Source organism: Strongylocentrotus purpuratus, unplaced genomic scaffold (assembly GCF_000002235.5).
Source record: "Strongylocentrotus purpuratus isolate Spur 01 unplaced genomic scaffold, Spur_5.0 spur5_scaffold_4, whole genome shotgun sequence".
Taxonomy (NCBI): Eukaryota; Metazoa; Echinodermata; class Echinoidea; order Camarodonta; family Strongylocentrotidae; genus Strongylocentrotus; species Strongylocentrotus purpuratus.
Window position 1 is genome coordinate 5,084,483 of NW_022145610.1, and position 20,917 is coordinate 5,105,399.

Here is a 20,917-nt window from a genome sequence, read left to right on the forward strand (position 1 = left end):
TACTAGACAATAAGCCCCTGACCACGCGCTGTTTTGAGAACGCTACGAGAATGGGGGTAATCCCAATTGCTTTCCAGACTGCTTGTAGATGGCATTCTGACAGCATTCTGGATGCTAGCTGAATAAATATCTCACGCCTTATCGGTTACATGGGAACAGCCCTTAACCCTTTGCATCATGGTAAGAAAGATACAATGCTGATTAACTCACCGACATCATGGCATTGTAGGCATGCCTCTGTTTCTTCATCCTCTCCTCTATCCTCTTGATATCATCTTCAAGTAGTGACATTTGCGCTGAAAGCTCGTTAATTTGCTAACAAACAGAGAAAGAGAGACAAACAGAGAAAGAGAGACAGCTATTAGGACTGTACTCCAGCATTAGCATACTACACATGGTGCATCATAACTTTCCAAAATAAAATAATTAAAATGGGTCTACTTGAAATTAATGACTATTTGTATAGACAAGTCAATTTCAGAAATATTCTGATGAGCAGGGAGAAAGAAGAACTATTATAACTGAATTTTATTATGCCTACTACACATAGTGCATCATAACTTCCTGAACAAATTTTTCAAATGGGCCTTGCACTTGCACAAAAAAATAATATACCGGTAATCAGCTCCTTACACAGAATTCAACCTTTTTGTTTTTAGATAAGTCAATCAATTTTTTTCTGATGAATACAGAGAAGGAGGGTGAACTATTATGACTCTATTTCACCATTAGCATACTGCATATGGTGCATCACAACTTTCCCAAACATAACAATCCAAATGGGCCTTAAACATTCATCCCCCCCCCCCAAAAAAAAAAAAAATGAATAACCACAAAAACACATATAATTATTTTTTAAATAAATGAAATGCTTCCTGGGAGAAATTTTAATTGTTTAAAAATATTTGTGGCTTACACCCAGTAAATAATATCTATTGATTGATCTGTAATTTAAAAAAAGTCAGAAATAATCTTGGAACCAACAGGATTTGAACCTGCCATCTACTGCTTGCCATGGACGAGTGATGGCCTGGTGGTAGAGTCGCTACCCGGCAAGTAGTAGATGGCAGGTTCAAATCCCGCATGTGAAGGAAATACATTTCGTAAGTGTGCGTATGTGTCAGTGTGCCTGTGGGAAAAGTCACATAATATGCTTCTCATTTATTTGTTGAAAAGCTAATGTTGCAAATCATTATGAAAATAATATGCACGTGCTGATCACCTGCACTAGCAGTACACTGTTAAAAAGAATTTTTCAGTGAATAAGCAGATGAACACTCTTCACAGACATTGCGCACCAAGCGATCTCCAAAACGAACAGCGGGAGCTTCCCGCAGTTCGGGCTTCCTGAAATCCGCCCGTGAGTTTTAGTTAGCTGCCCATTAGCAACCTGTTTATAGCTGCCCATAATTTTGCAATGGACATTGAAACAAAGAAACGAACCGCGGTTGCTCCCTATTGGGCAATTGAAACCTCCCTGCGTCTGAACCAAAATGCCAAAACTTTAGGCAACAGAGTACTTTCCTTACCTCTAGCTTTTTCCTCCTGGCTTCATCAAGAAAATCTTTCAAAATCTGAATCTGGGCCACCTGGTTGTCCTATTACAGAGGCAAAAACAAAACATAAGGAAATTGCAAAAAATAATACCACTTGGAGTTCTAAGTAGTGCTGTCTTCCAGTACAAATTACTTTGCCGACATATTAGGTCAACGGCAACAACTGTCAACAAAAAGATGGTTTGTAAATCTCAACATTCATGTCAACCTACAGTCATACACCCACCAGTACCCACATGCATGTATTGTGGCTACAATCAATATCACATTTGTTTTAAATTTGGTTTTCTCTTCTTTTTCATAATTTCACTGGCGGACTTTTTTGAAGAATTTTACTCAACCCCGAACCCCACATTTCCAACGAATCTGCTTGTTGTTTACTACTTGAATATCATGTCACTTTATGTTATTCATGTCAAAAACATTGAATCTTTGTCAAAATATAGTCTTCCCATCAAAATACAGTTTTATCGACAAGCTTTATGCCGACAGCACTACTTTTAGGTATAACTTTTAATCATTAATACATTGGTCAAAACAAACACAAATAAAACAAGTAGATAGCATTATTTGAATAATTCACCTAAAGTGTTGGCTGGTAATTGCAAACCTGTAGTATAGATGAATAACTAGCAAGCTCTTCTTGTAATGAGAATCAGAGTCCCTATATTGTAACAGCACTTTTCTGTGAACAAACATTTGTTTTTCTAATACATTGAAATTGTTTATCATTTTTGGTAAATATTTAAATGTAAGTTTCTCATTCTGGCAAAAATTTTTGTAACAACCTAACAAGCTATTATGTTACAAATTGTTTTTTTAAAGTCTACAGTGTTATACAATTCAGAAATAGAGGTTGACGGGAAAAGAAAATTTGATGTGTTTGGATTACTGATTACAGCTAAACAGTTTTAGGTGAGTATTTATTTTTCCATACCATTTCCAGCTTTCTCTTCTTGCTGACTAGTATCTCTAGCATGAGGTTGACTTCTGCTAGATCCCATTTCTCTTGGTCCTGAATAAACTCTTGCACGTCGGGTGCAGGGGCTCCTGTCTGCTGCAGGGGAATCAAGCAATGTCAATCAGCTTATTATAAAAACAACCTTGTGTAATGAAACTGAAACCAAATAAACTCTTAAAAGCTAAGTCCACTCAAAAAATAATATGCTTTTAAATAAATGCAGAAAAGCAAGAGAAACAGAGCATTTTAATTTTGCTCAAGCTTTTTTGATTGGTTTGTCTGATTTTTCTGCTTCTATCTGTACAACCTTTTATAACCACATTTCAAGTGTACCAATGACAAAATAACTTGTGCATAGCTTGAATGCCTGACATCAACCTAAAAGATCTGGTATTTATAGGTTAATGGAGAAAATAAAGGATAATAATTTATTTTTTCAAACCTGCGCTCAGAACCCAGTCCAAACCTGGGTTCTGTGTGCGCCTTGTTTTACGCAAAAGCGTACATCGACTAGTCTACTCAACAACTCACTTTTACTAAGAGTGTAATTGAACTTCATTACATATATCTCTTTGCAGAAGTATTATTTGAAGCTCCAATGTCCAGTAACTATTTTGTACCATTAATTTAATTTGATAGGTTTCCTAGGATCTCTATCTAGTATCTACATGTACCCCTGGGAGCATCATACCTGAGGTCCAAGTTTTAACCGCTTCTCTTCTACTTGCTGTCTGTACTTCAGAATCAGTTCATTCACTAGACAAATAGAAAGAGAGATAACAAAATGATAGAGATTTACATAAAAAACAATACAAATGCTACTGCATCTCCAATAGGCCTCAACTCTAAATACAGTTTAGGAAATGGATAGAATTCTTCGGGCCATATCACAATGAAACAAAAAGTCTATAACAATTTTTCTATAGTAATACTGTCACCATGTTAGAAGCTCATATTTCAGAAATTGACCTCTGTAACCTTTGACCTTCTTACCCAAAATCTAAGCAGATCGGTCTTCCTAAGGTAATACATATTATCAATAAGTTTGAGCCTCATATCTCTAGTAGTTCTTGAGATATAGCGATAACAAGGCCAATACCTGGAATTTCAAGTTGACCTCTGTGACCTTTGACCTAGTTACTCCAAACTCTAATCATATTGTTTTCCTATAGTGATACATACTATCATCAAGCTTAAAGCTCATATCTCTTTCATTCACTTTCAGTTGAAGTACACTTCCTGGCACGGTTTGCTTTCACACTGCACATTAAAGCGGTCTGGAGCGGTCTAGGAAGTGAACCGGTCTAGAGGTACATGTACACTTCCCAGCACGGTTGTTCTCTCAAACTTACCGTTAGACAGCTTTAGACCGATCCAGGAAGTGAGTGAGAATGGGGTATGAGGGGTCTTACTGAGCAAACTGAAGTTTGAATTTATTATGAACTTAACAATTCCTTTCTCCGTGCATTGCATTGAATGTCAAGTTGTGAGGTAAAATTTTAAGGCATTATGTGTCCCACTTAAATGTGTATTAATGAGCATATGAAGCTCTTAACATGTTATCTGAATAGAGTAGTGCATTATCATTGCTCTGTAGAGGTTTAGGCTTGAATATTAGAAAGGGTAATAGTAGTCACGAGACATGTTTTTCCTTCTCAGAGGGAAAGTCAACCCCAAAATTAAGTTTGTTTCAATAAAAGCAGAAACGTGTGAAAAACAAGTTAAAGAAAGTTTGAGTAATATCCGATTAAAAATAAAAAAGTTATGAATTTGTCAACTTGTCATTAGTCAAACACAATACCTTCCTTGTGAGCTTCTCTCCAATTTGCTCTGTACATGACATTTCTTAAACTTTCATTTTCTTAGTCATTAATGACAAAATAGATTTGTCTCATACAGGGGCTGTATAAAAAAGATATTTGCAATGGTTACCGGTATATTAAGGGTACAGGTAAATGTGTGAATGAAAATATTCTTAAGGTAAAATATAATTGTTTGTAGTTTGTTGATACATGAAGAATAAAATAGTTTTTTTGCATATACTGTCTGAAAACCGCTAATTAATGTCTATACTATGCAAACATCTTTTCAACAAGGCATTTCCCACCAGCTACAAGTAAAGGTATCAAATGGTGAAGAATTCATGTGAAACTTACAGGCAAAGTTTGGAAATATTTGGTCAGTCTTCTCTATAACAAAATTGCACTTCGGACATCTGTTACTGGACTCTAGGCTCCGCAGTATACACCTCTGGCTAAAAAGGGGGAAAGATGAAAAGAAATTACACCAAACAAGCTATGGTTGAATGAAAACTACATGTATGTATAGATCAGCGTTTGACACTAATTCTGGTACCATACCCCCCCCCCCCCCCCCCAAAAAAAAAAAAGAAAGAAAAGAAAACTACACCACAAAATGTAAGTAAGGGCCTGTAAGTATTCATGGAGTCTGCACCCTATGTCTAAGAGAACTACATATACTTACATACTTTTTACATACACCAGAGATTGACATAATTACTCTAGACCCCATTGAAAACGAGCAGTTTGGAGTCAGGTATAGATCATCTATTCCCTCACTTGCAATAATTCAAAATATCTATTAGATATTTAAAAAATCCAACCTCAAGTTTTGGTTGCAATAATAAATGAGAGTCAGGAGGAGGTGGATGAATAGAAAGGGATTGTAAGATCAAAAATGAACAAATCCTAACCACTGTTTCATGATCATGCCCCCTACCAATATTTCTTTGATTATTTCATGACCAATTCAATGACTTACTGTACATTCAACTCTGAAATGTTTGATTCTCTGCAGCATTACACTGTAAACTTTAATAATGAAGAACTTCATAACCTCTATCTTACCAGAAACTGTGTCCACACCGCGTCATGTGGGCCTCCTCGATTACTTCAAAACAGATGGGACTGAAAGAGATAAAATATGATACAATTTCAAAATATAATGATTGTTGAAATTCACTTTTATACCCCACAGCAATATAATTCAAACACTTTTCCTTCAGAAAGTACAAACTACACTTGGCAGGTACATGCACAGGTATTATCTATTAGTTTTTCTTGTTATGATATGATTATGATATCAACAACTTGCTTAGTTTTAAACTCAACATCTACATATCTGTGCATTAATTTCCTCAGCTGCAATAGCTTCTTTACTTTATTTTGATCAGTTTATACTTTTCAGTTTTAATTTCAATTAATTGATGTTTCCAACAAAACATTACAAATCAATTATAAACATGTACTACGTGTACATGGTACGTAATAGATGTAATATGAGATAAACTGTGAACTTTGTTACATCATCAGCCTGGCTTTCACGCTAAATGACTGCCTTCTGGAACAGGATGCAGCATCAATATCACTACTATTTAAAAACCATGTCACAAAAACCATATTGAAGGATTTACAAAAATTGCCAATTTGTACAAATACAGTAACTTCAACCTTTCAAAATGTTGCCAATTTCAGGATGTTATGACATGCTTTTCTTAAAGTTGATACTCTAAGGCAATCCCAAATACTGAGATAATTACATAAATAGAAAGCTTTTAACCCCCATAATAACACCAAATGGTGTCCACCCGACAAAACAAGTTTAGAATAATGAATTTATTCGAGTAAACTCTACCAAAATATCTAAGTCTGAAACCCGGAAGTGCACGTAGAGTCGGGCCTCTATCCGTGACGTCACGAACGGGAGTCATGGGCTCAGTGAGAGTGAATGGCAGTGATATCCCTACGTAAATGCTATCCTGTCAGAGCTTAGATTTGTTGTTGTTAAGGAGTATATTTGATGGATTTTCTGTTTTCATTTGAATGAAGAATAACGAAGCAACATTTTCCAGTCGCTGATTTCTTTTTATATCCTCATATTCACCTATTTGGTAGAGATTTAAGACGAGTTTACTGCTTAGGAATTAAAGTTAAATCGTGCACTTATGAATAGGCGGATGCATTATATTGTCATCAGATGTACATGAGCAGTTTTGTAAAACGAATAGGTCTAGAACTATGATAGTACTTATCATAGATGTGTGTGAATGCCTCAAAAAAGGATACAGTACCAGTTAAACATTTTATGTTGTAAAATATCAAACTTGAACGAGATCATGCAAGCGCGCTTCCTCTATAATATTTTGGCGAGTGATGCGGCTCTTGCATGAACGTTCGTGAAGCGAGCAGAATCGGGAGGTAAGACCAAACCGCTGCTCTAGGCGCTGCTTGCTTGTGATGGAACGTACGTGAGCTAGTTATATGTTTATCGGCAATTGCAAGAGAATGAAAGCGACGTTGCCAGCTAAGAAAAACAACTAACAAAGACTTGCTCCTGACTACCAGTGTCAGAATTGGTAGATGAAGGATGTTCAGGGCCAAGGAAGGCGAAAGACATGGGGAAAAGGAAGAAGAAACCATCGGGAGATCGCTGTAGTGTATGGTAATGAACTGTGCATGGGTAGACAGCTACTGTTCACTCCGTGCCTGGGCCGATTTCAACACCAAAACAAAAATTACATGGTGAAAATATCGACTAATAGCACATCGTTGGCATATATATGTCATAATTTTTAAAAGGGGAATTGATATTAATACTATGAAGTACTAGGGGAAGGTAAAGAATGGTACATAGAATTATGATTTATTAGACTTTTCAGCCTTTGAAACAAAAATATGCAGAAAATCGTATCACTCTGCACATGTTTGCTATGGAACATCCGGGTACGTGAATATACTCTCTCCCGGACGTGAGGTCATAAATAGTAGACCAGCGCCGTGACTGATTTTCTATGCAAAGAGAGGCGGATATTTTAGACATTTCAATTGAGGATTTCGAGTAGACAGAATTTTTGTGTGATATACTAAGTAATTGAAAAACTTAAAAATAACATATACTTGCCGTAGGTAACAAATTAAGGGACATTTATTTGCTTAGAGTATCAACTTTAAGTATGCAGAATTGTTGCTCTCCCTACTCATCAGGGATATTTTTAGGGCTATGAATGAGAAGTTTTTAGGCCAATCAACCAAACCACATAATGTGAGCGATTATTCCAAAATGGGATAATAAAAAGAGTGCACTCGTTATTACAAAAGATAGATAAGCCCATTCAGCCTGGGCGGGAGTCTGGCTATGCTTCCCTTGGCACAAGAAGAGTTTTCCCAGGGTTCACTCTCCTCACCTCACAGTGGGTGGGACCAGTTTGGTTCACATGCATTTCAACAAGACAAAAGACCTGTTTTTTCCTCTAAAAATTATAGTGGATATGTGGCTAAACACATCCTGCACTGTGGAAGTGTATTACCATGTAGAGAGAGAGAGAGAGAGAGAGAGAGAGAGAGAGAGAGAAAGAGAGAGAGAAGTTACATCACAGACAGTTAATCTAGTCTTTCTAGATATATATGACTTATACATTCTCGAATACATTGTATTCCTTGTGTTACTGATGCAACAAATTTGTGTATATTTACCCCCCCCCCCTTGGATTCAGTATAATGTTATACACAGTTTAAAGACAAACTCCAGTTTTGGTAAAAAAAAAAAAAATAATAATTCTCACAGAATCAAACGAAACTTACACTGAATGTTCAAGATTACAAATAAATGACAAGTGCCAAACAATTTTGGAAGAAAATGTATACTGGCTGAGTAATGAGCATAGAAAGACAAGGAAATCAAGGTAGTACTAGCCCCGACACCATGTGTGTTGTCCCATAGCTTTCTGTCTACAGTGCTTGTTACTTTACCAAGACTCGGCCAAATTTATTATGATTTTGATGACTCCAAAACCTTGCAGTGCACACCAATACTTACATGCTACATGATTAACTGTTTCTGATCTATTCCACACCTTTTCTTCACAATGCAATCACATTACCAGAACTCACCTTTATCTTTAATGAGGTATATGCCAGGGCCCGTCTCATTGATGTCAATCGCAACCAGGTACAAGTACATAAGAGATAGGAGACTGCTAAATTGCGATTGATTTGGATCAATCACAATTCTTTATACATGTAAGACAGGGCCCAGGTTAGATAATAATTCATGTTTTGCAAATACATTTTTTAATTGCAGAAAAAGTAAAAGATGTTATTTTACTGATATACAATATCTAATTAATGATTTTCATGACTAAATGTATGTAGCTCAATTACAAACTGAACAAAGCAAATTAAACAGTCTATTTAAAGCCTCTTCTTAGCTAAATTACATGTCACGCTAAAAGCACAAATTTTCTATTTCTGTGAGATCATATGTATCTGATGGTGGTTTATTTCTGGCTCTAATGTAGCACTGCCCCTGATTATAATACTTTAAAGATGTGTCATTTCCTGGTGGCAAAGCTTTGAAATAACAACAAAATAGCACACAGAAGAGACAAACTCAGTTGAGAATTAATTATGTCTTCCCTTGAAGTATTATATGACGTGTATGATCCAGATTCACCAGTCAAAAAAAATTAGTGAATGACACTCGGCAGGGTAATAAAACACAAAGAAGAAACAACAACAAGAAGAGACTTCATCACCAAGAGCAGACAGGGGATTGTAATTTAGCAGAAGCCTTCTCTTGACAACTCAACCAATTGAGAAGGGACAGGCCCTAACTATCTCTTTTCCACTGTCACAGGTGATGCATAATGTAGCCTAAAGCAGGTGATGCATAATGTAGCCTAAAGCAATTGACCCAGCACCGCTTTCAGAAAACTGAAGGCATTATAAATGCAAACATTTCCCAAAACACAAGGAAATAATAATTTGTACCGTAATAAGATCTAATTCAAATGTACTCTGATACTGTTTTCACACGGGCAAAATTTTGTTTAACCCCTGACTATAGGTGGGATTATAGGGGGGTCTTAGCCCCACCTTTAGTCCGGGTTAAGCTTTTTCCATTTTCTGTTCATACAAGTATTTACCAAAGTGGTCTAGCCCCACCTATAGTACGGGATAAGCTGGCCCTGCAAAAAAACAGGGCTAACTCCGCGATTTCGGTGCCAAGCAAATGAATGAGAACAGAAACAAAAAATAGTCCCGTACTAAGCAATGGAGCAAATTATTGAATATTCACGCTATACAGCTAGTACGGGGCTAACAAATTGCAGGGAGAACAGCAGGAATTTTCTTATTCCGGGATAGGCGCTTAGTACAGGACTAAAAAGCATGTGTGAAAAGCCAAAAAAGTTAGTCTGGGGTTAAGGATAGTACGGGGCTAAGCAAAGTACGGGGTTAAGCAAACCAAGAGTGAAAAAAAATTAAGAGTAACCTGATCCGTATCAGCAATTACTAATATCCAAGCATAGGCCCATTTACATACATTTTAAGACGTGAGTCAATCTTCATCTACATGTTTTTAGGGGTTGTGCATGGCACAGTCTGAATTATGGTGGCCCTGGGAATGCACTTATAATGTCTTGTTCCTCTTCCAATCTATGCTAAGTGGGAAGACCTGATCTTGTCCACTTGGGTAATATGGTAGTGGGAAGTTGGCGTAATGAATATAATCAGGTACTCTCACTGAAGCACGGAGGAGAGGGGTGTGGAAAAAGAAAATAGTAGTGAGCTGTCCAGGTGTCCCCCAGGGATCCTGTACACTTTGGACTGGAACAATATGATGTGAGTGTTACTACATGTAACTATTAGTGGAGGCCATAAGATCTGCAAGTATACCTTAATCAATGTCACCAAACCTACATGTAATATGTGTTGCTTATCAGATCTTGACATCAAATAGATAAATTTCTTGCAGACAATAAGCAGAAGAAATCTTTCATGTGCATTATCAAATTTTGAGCAAAAAGTGTGAACAAAAAAAAATCCAACACCATTTACCCCCTAGCAATCTGATAATTTGTTTTATATTTCTCTCTCTCTTTTTGAGCTCTAGTATCTTTGCAGTTTCAGTGCATTAATGGTGCTTGGCATCATAAGAAGTATGAGGATTACTGCATGTCTTTACTCTATACACTAAATTATGTGAAGTCAGTTAAAATTGATTTAGATGGATTCTCTTCACCCTCATTCCTCTAAATTGTTTCTGGGCATTTGACTCCTTTTTTACAACTCATATTCTTACTCTTCTTCCCTATCTTTACACACCTAACAATATCCCCCACCCCCTTCCCCCCCCCCCCTTTTCTCAAATTCTCTCTTCAGTCATACTCAATCCTGTCATTCATTAAAAATTCTCAAGTGATCTGATGCTATAAATGAAAGTTATTGATCTGAACTGGTATTATTTTCACTTTTTCATGAGAAATACGTAATCTTGACCCGTCTAGACTGCTCAGGCTACGACATGATTTGGTATGCGTCGGCCTATCTATAGTCATCATAAGAATCAGCCTAGTCTTTGCGCACTTAGGTGGCGCTGACGTCAAGACTAAATGGCCTTTTCCTCTGATCACCCAGACCGTGCTGTAAATAGCAGATAAAAAGATAGGTAGGATTGTCTCTGACAGATCCATCTGAAAATTCAGGATCCCATCCCAGCCTGGTTCGGGTGGTACATGTTTATTGCGTCAAGAATGGGTAATTTTGCTCCAGATTTTCAATAAATAATATTCCCACTATCCCTATGGGAAATTCTTAAAAGCTCTTCTCATCATTTGCCTAAATATCTAAATGTAAATGTGTGATTTTGTTGATGTGTAAATCGAGTTTAAGGGATCTGCCCATGTAAAGTTGCTTAATTGGAAGTTCAGTCATCATTACATTAGACTTTAAATACAGTTATTCTATGGTTATCAAGCTAATCGCTTCTTTGTTGTTTCTTTTATCTTGTCTCCCCACTCCCTTGATTATGCAAAATTGATTTCAGATTATGAAAGGACTATTCTAATTACTTAATTGTGTTTGCACATGTACATTGCCGGTAGCCATACCGTTTACTTTTTTTGTTTATTAGATGTCAAGCAATGACATACATGTATACAAGTAAATTTAAATACTTTCACTTTCAATGCAGGAATCCTACATCTCATTAGGTGGTTCAAAGGATCACAAATCCATCCTCTTTGTAACCAATTTTATGTAAATAGGGAAAGTACCACTCACAGAGCAGCATCTTACTTAGGATAAGAAAAAGTCAGAACTTTGACAGTTCAAAAGGTTACATTCCAGAGCAAAATCTGTGGTTGGACCCAAGGTGCCAACAGGTCTTTGCTAGAGTACATGTAGGCTCTGGCTGGTGGGAATGGTGATGTGTTCAACCATGTCCCTCCCTCAGGATCCATTCACCTGGGTGAACATATAATATATAAAATGAAAACCATATCTCGAAAGGGATAAATCATGAGCGCATATCCAAATAATATGACTTTTAAACTACAGCAGCGACCATGATATATCAAGCTACTGCTAAATATGTAAGTTGACCTTCCCAAAACTAATTTCTTCAGAAACGCCAAGTCCTCAACACCATATTCCTATCACATTTATATGCCCTTTTACAATATATTCTTGAAGATTTGTTCTCCCATACAACGAATGTCCTCCATGTATTTTGTACAGTACACACCATAGACTTGATATAGACTCGATTTGCCTGTGCCTGTGGGAATGGGGAACTGTTCACACAATATGTCTGTCTGTGGGACATGATCTGTGTCGTTTCATGGGGTCAACCAATCTCTTTCCCAGGCCTTGACAGTACACCATTCCTAACACAATCAAATTCAACTGACTTAATACCTTGGTTCTCCTGACATTCAGATACAAAGTCAATTAACAGAGAAAGGGAAAAGAGAGAGAGAGAGAGAGAGAGAGAGAGAGAGGGAGAGAGAGTGATAGCACACTTCTTCAGTTTTTCTGTGCAATAATCATGATTACAGTCTATAGAATGTGAATCCTACATTGTACACCAACACAGAAAAAGAGTGAGAAAAGGAGAGAAAGAGAAAAGAGAGAGAGAGGAAGAGAGAGAGAGAAAGAAAGAGAGAGAGAAAGAAAGAGAGAGAGAAAGAAAGAGACACGAGACGACAGAGAAGAGTACAGAATAACATGGTCAGACCACAGCAAGCTCATTAATGAGGCGATCAGCTGTGTTTTATAGTAGATGTACATTTTGTTGCAGAATTTTTTGGTCAGCTCCTCGTCTCACAAAAACCATGAAAACATACGAGACCTTTGCAGCCCTTCACATTTCACATGTGTAGTGAACAGGCTAACAAAAGAAAGTAAGTTCATCTGTGAAATATTAATCTCGATTGACACCAAATTTGTCTATTTTCATGGCTTTTCATGATTTCCTTGTCCCCAAATTTTGCCTTAATTTGGGTAATTTTTCACTTTTTATTTTCATGCTATAATGTATTATATTCTCCATGATTTTGATTCACTCGAAAAGTGAAATTCTATTTCAAAATTAAACTCGCTGTTGAAAATAAGTCTTTGAAATTTGAGGTTCCACACTGGGGAAGAGGTAAATTATGGTCTCAAACCTTAGACAATGCTGTTAATAGAGCACTTTTCACGATGCTGCGGACTGACTAAACAGATCATTATTTTTTATCACAATATTCTTGACCACATCGTCTAACAATCTACAGAATGTGGATCTCTGTACACAGCCCATGTAAAGTCATACCTATTGACCTAATTGGCACTCCAAAATTAAGTAAATTCTTGTACCGTATTTGCCGGCGATAAGGCTGTAGCACCGCATAGGCCGCACCCCCAACTTTGACATTTCGTAGAGGGAAAGAAAAAAAAAAAGGAAAAAAAAAAATCATAATTTTCTCATGTATTTTCTCAAACTGATACCAAATTCATAAATATTCTTATTAATTTACAGGAAGTTTACCTACAAAATGATCGTAATTTAGCAAATCTTCATAGATTTTTAAGCTAGTACTGTATCGCAGGCACATTTGTTATCCAATATACCTACCACAATGTACGGTGTAATGCGAAATTGCATGAAATGTGACTTGGTGTGATTTCAGCTGAATGCAGTTAATAGCGTTGTACAAGCAGCTCCGTAACGGTCCCTTCTTTTACTTTTTAGCGATGCAGTGGCACAAACTTAGATCTAGATCTACCGGTAAGTGTTGTTTTATGAAGTTTATTTTCGTCTTCATGTCAACAATGCAACATAAAATTGTTGGTAAGATGTGTCCTGTACCATTGTATTAACCGAACAGATGTTGCTCTTTCACCACTACTGAGACAAACAAAAAAATAAAAAAAGGTATCATACAATGAAAAAAACTAATGGATCACATTATTTAGCAAAATTTGTAGCCTACATATGTATCCTGGACATATTTTCTTGCAGCGCAACACACACATACCAGCATTGAATTGCAAAGGTCTATAATTACGTGAACGATATGAATACATGAACATGTAGGTGCATACATGTAGCAAGGAGATGTCAGTTATACCCTACGCCCAGATACCAGAAATCATTGTGTACATGTATGTTGTAGCTATACAAGGATTGTATACGATAAGTAATTACTTTTGTCCTAGTCTGAACGTCTACCCGGTAACAAAACATCGCATAACGAAACACATTTTTGAGCATAACATTGAACAAAAACTTGATAAAGAATCAGTGTTCCATTCAAGTCTGAACGTTGTTTCGTACGGAAATCGTAACTACATGTATGTGGAGCTTATCGCTAGTGCGCACTGATGAATGGTCAGAGCAGAGATGGGTCATTCCATGGGGTTGGGTCAACACAGCATTTTCACGTGTTTGAATGTTTAGAAGCTATCTACTCAAATTTTAATGTATTTTTAGAAAATGATAAGTATATTTTATTTAAGAGTAATGTATGACTGAATACCGGTAAATGAACATTAAAACAGAAACTTGTTTGTCATATATTTTGTTGTTGAGAGTTTTACTACTGATTTCTCAGCGATTTTGAGGATGAAATTTGTGACATGAATACATGTGATTTTCATGAACTTTTTTCAAAAGTAGCTCTGATGAACATTCTCTTCAAAGTTTGGCTCATCCGGCATCGAGCGACTCACTGCTTCGCATCGGCACCGACTTTGATTTTATTATTTTTTCCTTGACCTCTGACATCAAGCGATTCACTGCTTCGTCCTCGAGTGCCACATTTCTTCACTTCTCTTCTTGTCCGAGAGCATCAACATTCATCACGAGCGTCTGCGTCGACATCGCATTCTTCACCGCTCTTCAGCCACGTCAACGAAGTTGTGTTTCCGCCATCAAGCATTACTTAGCTCACATCATCGCGTGTGCGTGAGCCCATTTCTTCATTCATCACCCATCATCATCTTCATTGGACTTTTGACGTCATTTCTACTTTGTTGTAAGCTTATTTATTCACTAGAGCCTACATTTATCATGTCCATTCCATTTTGTTTAGTATTCAACCATTTATCTCAGTGCAATGTTTCTCACTCATGTCATTTCGGATTAATTTATTTGCCTGGCTACACTTGCAAGTGTTTAATTATAGTCTAGACCTACCTCAATAAAATAACGAAAGGGGTTTATCATTCGTTTAATTGTCTATGCAACCTTGCTTCCTCATAGCTAAAATAAAAATAAAGTTATGTTGTGTGATCAGTGAACATGCAAAACAATCTTCATTCATCATTTCATGATTCTAGCCTCGGCTAGTCCAGGCCTAGGTCTAGTCTAGATCTAGATCTACACCTCACATTGAAAATAGCAAATGACCAAATACAGTAACGTGGTAATATAACTCATAACAAATATCTGGATTTATAAAGCTTAAGAATTATTATTCCTCTAGCTACTACCTCAATTCTCACCATAGAAAGTCGTTGTCTTTATCTTCATATGAATTGTGCACACCATTGTAGTTATACACCTGCGTTGCATGCGTCCGCTTTCTTCCCCGCACAGCAACCCGTGTAGTCTGCCTGCTTCCAGCGCTGTTGTTTGCCATTTTGCAAAAAATCAAGGGAACCCGCAGGGGCTCGATTCTAACACCAATTTACAACTCAAACCACAGAGTTAAACACTTTGTCCAGGTGCAATGCGTAGGTCAAAGAGAACACTGCATTACTTGACCTCGCGATTGTCAAAAATCCTCTCGAAAAGTCATGTTTTCGCAAAATATGTCAAAAAACATTATCGGCGTTGTGAGTAATGACAACACTGGTCCGGATGTGTGTGCGAAAGGTTGCCTTCTCCGCATGCGCACAATCATCCATAGGCTGAATTGTGGGAAATTCCAAGGGTACTCGATCCCTGCATCAAGGTTCCTTTCTATTCTTATCTGGGTATCTTTTATGGCAGTTGCATTGAGATTTCAATGGACTCGCATTAGAAGTTTTAGATGCAAATTTCAACCATAACCTTCACGAGGTCGAAGGTCCTAACTTAAAAACAGAATGTTTTTTTACTAGGCATACTAGCAGCCCCTTCCTCATCTGATCAAGAACAAAAGATGACATAAATCTACAAAAAATCGAAATCCAATGAGTAGAATTTGCTGAAGGGGCCGGGTTGGTGAAAAAAATAGATATTATATCTATTTTTTCATGAGAATATCTCATGAATATTGTATGTTATCAGGACTGAAATGCACGTAATGTCTTATAATCATTTTGGCCATTAATGTAATATTGCGTGCATCGTTGCCAAAATTCTGACAGAGGCAGACGTGTGTTTGTGGTGCTCCGTAAATTCCCATATTTTGTGCGTTTATTGTGCACTTTCTTTTGACTGTTATACATCTACGTCTTGGAAATTTTCCTGTGATTGTGGACATTTCACTCTTTTCGACGGTATGTGAACATTTTCCGAGATATATTCGTTTTTCGTCAATTTTAATCCAGTTTTTTGGCGAATTTATATTTCAAATTTGAACATTCTGCGTAGCATCAAAACAATAATATTGTGCGCAGAAATATTGCGCCATACTAGTTAAGTTACGCAAAGGACCAGCAGATACCAACCCAGCAACGCTTCATGTGACGTAACCATGGAAACTTTGCCAACAAATTTACGTGGACTCCGCGTGAAGCAACTACGTGCTGAGTTACAGAAAAGAGGTATGCATACAAACGGAGTAAAGGCGATCCTTCTTGAAAGACTAGAAAATGCAGTAGGCCTAGACGAAATAAAGAACACGAATGCCGCTGGTGATGTAGATGAAGATAAACATGAAAAGCCTGATGATGTCTTCAATGATGACGCAGACTGCCGACAACTACTGCATAATGTACTGAGTGAAATGAAAGGCTTGAATAGTAGGCTCGATACTATCGAGAAGAAGTTCAACAATCTATTCGAACAGCATACTTCTACTTCTACTTCTACGACGATACTCAGCAGGATCCATAAGTCAGGATGTATTGCAAGTGAGAAGGAGAAGGAGACAGAGAAGGAGAAGGAGAAGGAGCAAGGGAATCTGAAGGCACAACAACAAGTATCTAGGCCTACCACCAAATATTTCCCGACAATTGCTACGCATAACCGGTTTGAAATATTATCCGATAACACGAAATCAGACAACAGTGCCAAGAGTGTATCAATGCCAATGAAAGATCAACTGAATGGATACAAGGCCAAGCACCTGAAGTTTTTCTCCAAAACCAACATCACCCATCCTGAAGTTCTCTCTGATGACGCAACTGATGACAGCGACGCAACTGTTGACAGCGACGCAACTGATGACAGCTCAGGCCGATCTTTGTCAACACCTACTAGTATTACTTCTACTTCACCATCATACCATGAGCAGATAGAGGGATACCGCCACCGACATAGTGTGATCCGCAACAAACGAGATGTAATTGTGGTCGGTGATTCCATGATTAAACACATTGACGGAAGACATCTCTCCCGCAGCAAGAATGTGAAGTGCGTCTCTTTTCCCGGTGCAAAAGTGAGAGACATCTTCACCTCTTCACCTTGCGAGTTTCTCAAGCCAGGGGGAGAACTGATCATCCACGCTGGCACCAACAACATCTCTGAGGGTGCTGGTGAAGTTTGCCACCAAATCACAGACCTCGGCAAGTCTGTTGCTGCCGAGGGGTTTAACGTCTCAGTCTCTACGATCATCCATCGTAGAGGAGAGAGTGAAGCGGACAAGAAGCGGGTTGATGAGATCAACTATCTGATGGAGTTGGCAGCCAGCGAGAACAGATGGGGCCTCATCATCAACAATGATATCAGCGAGCAGCATCTCGGGCGTGATGGCGTTCACCTCAACAGAGCCGGTCAACGAATCTTGGCAGGCAACCTGAAACACCTCATCAACAGTGCTGACCAATCGACAACACGAGGCCATGGCTGGACTCAACGGTCGTCCGATCAAGTTACAGGCAGTGAACCTGGAGCAAGGCGGCATCAAGCCATCTACCGAGAAAACCAGAGTCTTCATTCTGATGAGGAAAAAAGCAGCCCCGTAAAGTCCTACGCCGAAGCTGTTTCTGGGAGATCTTTGGATTTCAGTGCAGTCAAACAGAGGTCACGACTGAAACCAGCCTTCAGACCATCCAAGGTGGACATGAAAGACTGGGCGAATTATCTTCAATTTGTAAGAAGGGTATTGAATTAAGTGAAAGTTTGACAAAATCTAGTGATGATCCGAAAATTATAGTTGACGGTCGAAAATATAAGTTCCCTTGTGGGAACTGTGATAAGCCAGTCAAATGTAATCAACACGGCCTTCTGTGTTCTTATTGTAAAAAATGGTTTCACACTAATTGTCAAGCTATCAGTTTTTCAGAGTACCGCAGGTTATATTATGAATGCCCTGATGAGAAGTGGAATTGTTTAACATGTTGTCTGCCATCTTTTTGTGAATCAATATTTACTGACGATTGTTTAGAGAAAGAAAGCCAAAACGAGGATAGACTAAAAGAAAACTATTTTAAGGTAACGCGCGTTACACCTGAAAAGCAAGCGATAGCAAGAATAATTCAGCCAAACCTCAAAGATGAAAACACTTCTCTTTTTCAAGAATTTGAAGAAAAGTTTAAAATTAAAGGTCTTCATTTTTTACACCTCAATGTGAGGTCTATTCTAAACAAGATATCGGAACTTAGAATTCTTTTTAAAAGAAAAAGGCTGTCTATTATTGCTTTCACTGAAACATGGTTAAACAATTCCATAAATGATGAAGAAATTGAAATAGACGGATATAAAATCATACGCCATGATCGATCCTCTGGCTCTGGAGGTGGTGTATGTTTCTATATCAAAAATGATATTGCATTTAATATTATGGATGCTATAAGTACTGGAGATACGGAATCCCTGTGGATAAATTTGCTTATACCAAGATCAAAACCAATTGTTGTTGGCGTTCTGTATCGACCTCCGAAAAACAATTTGTTTATCGAGAAATTGTCCAATATTCTTGATACATTAAAAAAGGATGACGAAATAATTCTTTTAGGAGACATGAATATTTGTCTTCTTCGCAAATCGCCACTGGCTAAAAAATATATTGACTTGTTGAGTCTTCATGGGTTTAGTCAACTCATTAAAGAGGCAACACGCGTTACACCTACATGTTCTTCTCTATTGGATCATATTGGTTGTACCAAAGAAAATAAAATAAGTCAAAGTGGTGTCATTGATCTAGGTATTAGCGACCATTATTTTACTTTCTGTACACGGAAAAATGTTAGACTGGCTATAGGTCATCACAGGACTAATGATATCAGATCCATGAAAAAATATACAGAAGAGTCTTTCAATCTTCAACTATCTGTTGTTGATTGGTCACGAATAACTGACTGTACAGATGTAAATGAGGCATGGTCAATATTTCAACATGTTTTTATCTCAAATTTGAATATGATAGCGCCACTGAAACGGATAAGAATAAAACAAAGATCAGAAACTTGGGTGACTAAAGATATTCTTTCCCTAATTCAAGAGAGAAATATAGTATACAAAAAATGGAGGAAAAGAGCAAAAGATGAGAAGCTCTATAAAAGATACAGAGTATTAAGAAATATGGTCCAAAGAGAGGTGAAAAGGGCTAAACTCGTTTACTTACAAAACAAGATAGAAGAAAATAAACAAGATTCGAAAAAACTTTGGCAGAATCTAAAAAGCTTAGGATTGAAAAATAAGAAGCGAAAAGAACAAGAATCTGTCATTAAAATTGATGGGGAATTATGTCATGATAAGATGGCCATCGCTGATGAATTCAATTCTCATTTCACAAATGTGGCTGCCAAATTAGTAGACAAACTCCCCCCTTCCAAAGACTTTTTCAGCGCAGACAATGATTGTATTCGTGACTTTTACGAAAGAAAAGGTGTACGTGAAAACAGCTTCGAGTTATTACCAATCAGTGAACAATTTGTTTTCAAAGAGTTACGTAAGTTGAATGTATCAAAAAGTACTGGGTTAGACTTGATTCCAGCTAAATTTCTAAAAGATGGTGCGAAGGTTTTATTTAAGCCTCTAAGTTACTTAATGAACCTATCTATCTTGACGAGTACTTTTCCAGAGGATATGAAAATAGCAAAAGTGACTCCACTTTATAAAAAGAAAGATAAAACTGATGTTAGCAACTATAGACCTATTAGTGTTTTAAGCGTAGCATCAAAGATTCTAGAAAAATCGGTCTGTGTTCAAATTGAAAGATACTTCAAAGAAAATGATATAATTTATGAATTTCAATCTGGTTTTCGACATGATTATTCGACTGAAACATGTCTAATTCATTTGACTGATTATTTGAGGAGAGAAACTTCCCAAGGGCGCTTTGTTGGTATGGTGCTCCTTGATCTGCAAAAAGCTTTTGATACAGTTAATCATTGCGTCTTATTGAAGAAGTTACAACTAATGGGTTTTGATAAGGCAAGTTTAGATTGGTTTAGATCCTACTTATCTAATCGGCACCAAGTAGTGGCCATTCATGATATTCGTTCCAAACTAATGCCTATAACTTGCGGTGTTCCTCAGGGAAGCATTTTAGGCCCAATTCTATTTTCAAGTTATATAAATGATATGTGTATTTGTATAAAAGACTTCAAACTATTATTGTACGCAGATGACAGCGTACTACTCTATTCAAATCCTGATCCTAAATATATTGAGGAAAAGCTCAGTGAACAGCTGTCTACGTGTGTCGATTGGATGACTGATAATAAGCTTTCTTTACACTTGGGAAAAACAGAAAGCATTTTATTTTGTTCTAAAAGTAGTTCTAAAAAGTCATTTGAATTCAAAGTGACACACAATAATCAAGCAATCAAGAGAAAAGAGTCTGTGAAGTATTTAGGCATTGAGTTGGCTAGCGCAATTTCATTTTCATCTTTAGTAGAATCAGTTGTAAAAAAAGCAAATTCTCGTCTGAAATTTTTGTACAGATATCAAAGTTGTATGGATTTAAAAGCAAGACGTACACTCTGTTTTGCTCTTATTCAATGTTTATTTGACTATGCTAACC

At 37.3% G+C, this 20,917-nt stretch overlaps 1 protein-coding gene across 2 annotated transcripts in view; it reads right to left on the reverse strand.

The window, feature by feature from the left end:
* Positions 1 to 15,682, reverse strand: part of LOC100889465 (E3 ubiquitin-protein ligase COP1) — a 37,973-nt gene extending 22,291 nt beyond the window's left edge. The window contains exons 1-7 of one of the 2 annotated variants that reach the window (XM_030997462.1): positions 15,303 to 15,682; positions 5,385 to 5,444; positions 4,674 to 4,771; positions 3,209 to 3,273; positions 2,494 to 2,610; positions 1,530 to 1,598; positions 211 to 315 (exon numbers count right to left, since the gene is read on the reverse strand). In XM_030997462.1, the coding sequence (XP_030853322.1) occupies positions 211 to 315; positions 1,530 to 1,598; positions 2,494 to 2,610; positions 3,209 to 3,273; positions 4,674 to 4,771; positions 5,385 to 5,444; positions 15,303 to 15,439 (651 nt within the window). In that variant the 5' untranslated portion in view covers positions 15,440 to 15,682. Of the gene's footprint in view, positions 1 to 210; positions 316 to 1,529; positions 1,599 to 2,493; positions 2,614 to 3,208; positions 3,274 to 4,673; positions 4,772 to 5,384; positions 5,445 to 15,302 lie in introns of both variants that reach the window. The other variant, XM_030997461.1, reaches the window with a different exon arrangement.
* Positions 15,683 to 20,917: the final 5,235 nt, after the last annotated feature.